This window comes from Corvus brachyrhynchos, unplaced genomic scaffold (genome assembly GCF_000691975.1).
Source record: "Corvus brachyrhynchos isolate BGI_N302 unplaced genomic scaffold, ASM69197v1 scaffold58, whole genome shotgun sequence".
NCBI lineage: Eukaryota > Metazoa > Chordata > Aves > Passeriformes > Corvidae > Corvus > Corvus brachyrhynchos.
The window spans coordinates 1,169,244-1,175,994 of NW_008239539.1; the positions used below are offsets into that span (position 1 = coordinate 1,169,244).

Sequence of the window (6,751 nt, forward strand, 5' to 3'; positions counted from 1 at the left end):
CGGCGGGGGGCCCACAAAACCCCCCGGCCCCCCCGGGCCTGCCGGTAACACCGGGAGTACCGGGAACACCGGGAACACCGGGACATCGGGACTGCCGGTCCCACAGAGCCGGGTAAGCGGGCAGAGGAAGCGGCGGAGCCCCGGGACCCCCTCAGGCACCGAGCGGGACCGGCTGGGGACCCTCGTGGGGGGACAAACCCGGGAGTCCGTGCTGGGGGGGGGTGAGGAGGGGGCGGGCTGGGGTTGTCCAGCCTGGAGCGATGGGGAGCCCCGGGAGGAGCGGGGAGCCCCGGAGTGACCGAGCCACTCCTCCCCCGAGCCCCCGGCTGGGCTGTGAGGGGTCTCTGCGAGCAGGATCGGGGCCGGAGGTGGTGGGGTGCAGCTGGTTTGGGGGTCCCAGCCTGGCTGGGGTGGGGGCCCAGGGGACCCCAGAGAGGTCTCGCTGCCTCCTGTCCCTGCAGCCCTTTCCCGAGTCACCCAGGGGTGCCAGCTACCTGCTGGGGGGCAGCGGTGGCGCGGGGGCTGTCACATCGGCTGTCACGATGGCGTTTGCTCCCCTCGGGGATGGCAGCGGTGGGTGGTGGAAGCTGACCAGGCTCGTCCGAGGCGTGTGATCCATTTACACCCTCGCTGCTCTGCCTGGTGCTCCCCGAGGTTTTGGCTCCATCAGGGAAGCGAGCCGGAGCTGTGGCAGCCCAGGACGTGCCCAGGATCTTCTCCTCTGCTGCCCTGGGAAGCACATCTCTGCCTCCACCGGGGGTTGGTGGCTGGCAGAGCCGAGCCGTCCCCATTCCTCCTCCTCTCACCAGGATCTCAGTCCCCGGCCCAGCCTGAGACGCACCCCGGCGCTGGGAGCACTGGTCAGGCTGGGAGCAGCCATGAGGGACATGCTTGGAGCTGGATCCCTGCGGAGCCTTGTCCAGCTTGCCTGGCTGTGCCTGTTCTCTGTGCCGGTGAGGGCCGCGCTGGGGCCGGGGGGCAGCGGGGTTGGCACTGCCGGGCTCTGACCCCTGCGTGGCAGCTCCATCCCGGCTCCGTTCTGGGTTCCTGCCCGTCCCGAGGATGTGGCAGCAGTTCATGGGGGCAGTCAGGGTGCTCTGACCCGGCTCTGGGCTTGCAGCACGGCGGGGCCAAGGTGCTGGAGAAGACCTTCGAGGAGTGGCTGCGGTACCGTGACGAGTGCCTGAGGAGGATGGCGAGCGAGCCCTACCCGGCAGGTAGCCGGCCGTGCCCAGCTCGGGGTCAGACATGGGGCACACAGAGCCGGGGCTGGGGTTTATCCCTCCTCCAGCATCCTCTGCTCCGGTCACCCACGGAGGGTGAGCCAAGGGACTGACGAGGATCTCCACATCTCAGATGGGATACCCAGGGCTGGGATGCCCTGGGGGGCTGAGGCTGGTGTGGGGCACGTGGGCCCCTTTCAGGGTGGCATCATCCCCCTCGGAGGCGCTGGGATGGCAGGGTTCGATGTGGCTGTGCCACCAGCATCTGACCATTGGCTGTCCCTGTCCCTGCCCTCGGAAGGGCTGTTCTGCAACAGGACATTTGACATGTACGCCTGCTGGCCCGACGGGAGCCCCGGCACCGCCGTCAACGTCTCCTGCCCCTTCTACCTGCCCTGGTTTGAGAAAGGTGAGGATGCCCTCCTGCCACCCTGGAGCTGGAAGCCAGGGCTGAGCCGTGCTGGGGGTGGAGAGGCTCTCGGGGTTCCCCTCCTGCCCGCTGACAGGGGCAGAGGGACCCATGAGCACACCGGGGGTAAAGGAACTCAGAGCAGAGCCAGCTCACGCCCTGCCCGTGCCTGCCCTGGGACAGGGTCTTTGGGGCTGAGCAGGGTCAGATCCATCATCCCAGGGGAGGGATTTGGGGCAGCCTGAGGGACTGTGTGGGTGCTTCGTGTCCGCAGTGAAGCACGGGCTGGTGAGCCGCAGGTGTGGCACCGACGGCCAGTGGGTGACAGTGAACGGCAGCCAGCCCTGGAGGGACTACTCCCAGTGCGAGGATGAGCTGGAGGTCACTGCTGAGGAGGTGGGACCCTGGCTGGGACCCCAGGGGTGGCCAGGGCAGCCTGGCCAGGGGTGGACATGGCTCCCACCTGGGCTCCCTGGTGCTGTGCCCACCTGCAGGAAGGCGCCCGCCGGCTCATGCTGAGCTTCAAGGTTCTCTACACCGTGGGGTACTCGCTGTCGCTGCTCACCCTCATCTCCGCCCTGCTCGTCCTCACCGTCTTCAGGTAGGACGCGGCCCTGCCCCCGCTCCCTCCCAGCTGCGCTGGCCCTGCCTGACCCCGGCTCCTGCAGGAACCTGCGCTGCACCAGGAATTACATCCACGCCAACCTGTTCGCCTCCTTCGGGCTGCGGGCGACCTCGGTGATGGTGAAGGACGCGCTGCTGGAGCGGCGCTGGGGCGTGGAGCTGGTGCAGGTGGCTGACTGGGAGGCTCTGCTGAGCCACGAGGCGAGTGCTGGGCTGGTGGCAGCGTGGGGACCCTCGCCCAGGGCAGGGGTGTGCGGGGGGTCGGTGCCCATGCAGCCCCAGACACCCGGTGGGTGAGTTTTTGGGGTGCCAATGCTGCCCATGCATCTGATAGATGAGGTCTTGGGCTACCTGTGCATGATCCTGGGGTGCCCATCCACCCGGTGGACACGCTTTTGGGGTGCCTGTGCCGCCTATGCCCCTGATGGGTGAGGTCTGGGAGTGCCTGTGCTGCCTGTGCACCCTCTGGGCCAGCTCTAGGGGTGCCCATGCCCTGTGGCTGAGCTTTTGGGGCACCTGTGCTCTGTGGGTGAGCTCTTGGGGTGCCTGTGCAGCTGCTGGGTGAGCTCTCAGGGCACCCATAGGGGAATTCTCAGGGTTCTTGGGGTGCCTGTATAACACCATACACCTGCGGTATGAGCTCTTGGGGGTGCCTGTGCAGCACCATACACCTGGTGGATGAGCTCCTGGGGTGCCTGGTCCCTGTGGGTGAGCTGTGGGGTGCCCCATGGGCACAGCCAGCCCCACGGTGGCTCTCCCATGGCAGGCAGCGCTGGGGTGCCGTGCAGCGCAGGTGCTGATGCAGTACTGCATCCTGGCCAACCACTACTGGTTCCTGGTGGAAGCTGTCTACCTCTACAAGCTGCTCATCGGGGCCGTGTTCTCCGAGAAGAATTACTACAGGCTCTACCTCTACCTGGGCTGGGGTAGGGGCCACCCGGACGCGCAGCGGGGAGGGGGCAGTGCCCGGTGTCGGGGGCACCGTGGGACCAGGAGAGTGAGGGGTGGGGGCTCTGCCGACCCCGGGTGTCCCCACAGTGCCCCCCCATCACAGGGGTGGTTTCTCAGCTCAGGAGGGTGCTTGGTTTTACAGGGTTTGCTGTGTGACTTGCAGGGACCCCCGTGGTGTTCGTGGTGCCCTGGATGGCCGCCAAGTACCTGAAGGAGAATGCAGAGTGAGTGGGGATGGAAGGATGGCTGGATGGAGGGATGGATGGATTATGGATGGGTGGGTGGGTGGGTGGATGGAGATCCTACTCGGATGCTCAGAGGCTGCTGAGGGTCCCTGAGGCGCCTGGCTGGGGCTGGAGAGCTCTGGGATGCTCCTGCCCCCAGCACAGGGTGATGGTGCTGCTCTCTGTGTCTCCCTGGCAGGTGCTGGGCACTGAACGAGAACATGGCTTACTGGTGGATCATCCGCATCCCCATCCTGCTCGCCTCCCTGGTAGGGAACAGCTGCCAGCCCCGGGACCTTTTGGATAACAGCAGCTCAGCCCCTTGCTCCCGGCCTGGGCAGGGCTGTGATCCCCAGGGGAGTTTCCAGCAGAGGCCAGGAGGGAGAGTTGGCCTGCAAGGACCAGCCAAATGCACAGGGGGTTCAGCAATTTGCTGACTCCCAGGTTCTGGGGGTTCATGAAGGAAGCTGGGGGGCTGAACCCCAGAGAAAGGGGCTGGGGGTGGCCCCTGCTGCTTCCCAGCCGGGATGTTGGGATGGCAGGAGGGAAGGAAGGGCAGCAGCAGCCTTGGCAGCACAGGGGGTGCCATCTCCTGCTGGGTGTGTGCTCCAGCCAGGGTGGGGGTGCTGGGCTCTGCATGCCCCTGCCCTGTCTCTCCCTCCCAGATCAACCTGCTCATCTTCATGCGGATCCTCAAGGTGATCCTGGCCAAGCTCCGGGCCAACCAGAAGGGCTACGCTGACTACAAGCTGAGGTGGGCCGGGAGAGGGGCAGGGACAGTTTGGGATAACGGGAAAACACCACCTCCACATCCCGGGTGGGGGTGCTGGGCTCTGCATGCCCCTGCCCTGTCTCTCCCTCCCAGATCAACCTGCTCATCTTCATGCGGATCCTCAAGGTGATCCTGGCCAAGCTCCGGGCCAACCAGAAGGGCTACGCTGACTACAAGCTGAGGTGGGCCGGGAGAGGGGCAGGGACAGTTTGGGATAACGGGAAAACACCACCTCCACATCCCACCCATGCCTCTCCTCCACCTCACACATCCTTAAACAACCACCCTGGGATTAACTGGGAGTTTTGGGGTCCCCTTACTCTCCTCCAGGCTGGCCAAAGCGACCCTGACCCTCATCCCCCTCTTCGGGATCCACGAGGTCGTTTTCATCTTCGCCACCGACGAGCAAACCACGGGCATCCTGCGCTACATCAAGGTGTTCTTCACCCTCTTCCTCAACTCCTTCCAGGTGAGGCGGGAGTGAAACAAGTCCTTGCTCTGGGCACACCATAGAGCAAAGATCAGGGGGTGCCTCTTCCAGCTTGTTCTCCGTGTGGTGCTTCCATGGGAAGGGCGACACTGTCTCTGCCACCCTCTGCCCTTGAGAGCGTGGTGGTGCCTCCCGCGCTCCCTGAGGCAGCGGTGCCAGGGGGACCTCAGCCCTAAGGGCACCCAGAAGTGGCCTGGGGGGAGCCTAAGCCCATCCCAGCGCAGCAGAGGGATGGCAGGGGGGGCTCACTCCCGGCTCTCCCTGCAGGGCTTCCTGGTGGCCGTGCTGTACTGCTTTGCCAACAAGGAGGTAACGTCCCTGTTCCTGTCCCTGCACCTGGCACGGCCCCTCCTGCCTGCCTTCCCCACCCCAGGCTGTGCCTGCAGGGAGGGCACAGCCAGGGATAAGCCCCTGCTCCCTCCCACGTGGCAGGTGAAGTCCGAGATGAAGAAGAAGTGGCAGCTCTGGAAGCTCGACCACCCAGTGCTCTGCTGTGCCCACTGAGGTGGTGACCAGCCAGGGCAGAGGCCCTGCTGGCCACGGTGGCCACGGGGCCTGGCTGGAGGGCAGGAGGCTGCAGGAAGCTGTGCTGGGCAGTGCCCACCCAGGATGGCCAGGCTGGGATTGGTGTCTGGCTGTGCCACACTGGAGCTGCTGGAAGGGACATCCCTGCTGCGACCCAAGTGGGAGATGGCAGCCCTGGCTCTTGCCAGGCATCGCTGTCCCCTCAGCCTGTGCCCAGGGGCTGCGTGGGCAGTGCCTGCTGCTTCTTCCCACTGCCTGTGCAGCAGCAGAACCTGGCAGCCACCCCAGGACACCTTCCACACAGGGAACCCCTGGAACACCCACACCCACCTGGGCAGCTGTGGGATCCCAGCAGCCGGAAGGAGCCTGATCCTCAGCAGTAGGAAGAGGAGCTGCTGCCCAAATCCTGCACCCTGGGCCACACCACATCCAGGGCCTCCCTGTCCTCCCCTGTGTCCCACCCCAGGACCATCTCACCAGCACCCTGGCAGCTCCCAGACAGCCACAGCCACCCTGTAAAGCTCTTCACAGCAAAGGGCTGCTTCAGCACTCCCTCCCCACCCCCATCACCAACACAGAACAGCAGCACCCATCCCTTCCTCACTGCTCTGCAGCTGCACAAACTCCCCCCGGTCCCCCCTGGCCATGGGCAGAGCCAAGGATGGAGCCTCAAAAGCACTTGGGAGTGAAGGATTTGAGAGCAGCAACTCACTGGAGCAGAGCCCCACCACCCACATCCAGCATCCAGCCCAGCCTCCTCCTGCTTTGTGGAGGGAAAGCTGGATTTCCAGGCCTGGCAGGGGCTCAGGAACCATTTTGCTGGCCAAAGGCTAAAATCCTGGGAGTCTGCTTTCCAGGGGGGTGCCAAAGCATCATCCCACCCTGGCCAAGCAGCCTGTGGCTCCCAGGAAGCCCAGGAGCAAGGGAAGCATCTGAGGTGGTGTGGTTTGAGCAAGGCTGCCTGTGCCTGGCTGCCCTCCTGCCCTGCTCCTGTGCTGTCCTGGAGGAGCCCAGAGCAGCTGGAGACCCCCTCAGCACCCAGCCCCTGGCTCTGACCTGCAGGAGCAGCACGGACACACTGCCAGTGCCTGTTCCCACCACATTCCTTCCTCTGCCATGCACAAAAGTCCCCTCCAGGCCGGAGGAAGCAGCTGGGATGCTCCAGGAGATGCCCATGGACACAGGAGGGGCCCCAGGTCCTGCCCCTTCCCTGATGGGGCGGGGGAGCCTCTCCCCCTGCCTCACGGAGGGGCTGCCGTGAGCACACAAAGCCAAGAGGCTGCACCAGGCTGGAGGCACACAGGAAGGGTCCTGGATCAATGGAACCCCCATGAGACCATTTTACACATTAACTCTCTTTGCAGATGTAAATAAATATTTATTTTTCAGCAAGCAGAGCCTGCTGCTTCTCTCTGCTCCAAACAGCTGAATCCCAGAATGGATTGGGGTGGAAAGAACCTTAAAGCTCATCCCATTCCACCCCTGCCATGGGCAGGGACACCTTCCACTATCCCAGGCTGCTCCCAGCCCCCT

General features: G+C 64.9%; 1 protein-coding gene across 1 annotated transcript; it reads left to right on the forward strand.

Annotated features, from left to right (window-relative positions):
* Positions 1 to 17: 17 nt before the first annotated feature.
* On the forward strand, positions 18 to 6,610 carry LOC103620500 (glucagon receptor). Its single transcript, XM_008639118.2, has 14 exons — positions 18 to 112; positions 810 to 953; positions 1,121 to 1,217; positions 1,525 to 1,632; positions 1,907 to 2,028; positions 2,127 to 2,233; positions 2,301 to 2,457; positions 3,023 to 3,182; positions 3,371 to 3,431; positions 3,631 to 3,700; positions 4,097 to 4,185; positions 4,534 to 4,672; positions 4,961 to 5,002; positions 5,126 to 6,610. The coding sequence occupies exons 2-14, from the start codon at positions 879 to 881 to the stop codon at positions 5,195 to 5,197; spliced, it is 1,299 nt and encodes a 432-aa protein (XP_008637340.1). The 5' UTR covers positions 18 to 112; positions 810 to 878; the 3' UTR covers positions 5,198 to 6,610.
* The last annotated feature ends 141 nt before the right edge of the window (positions 6,611 to 6,751 follow it).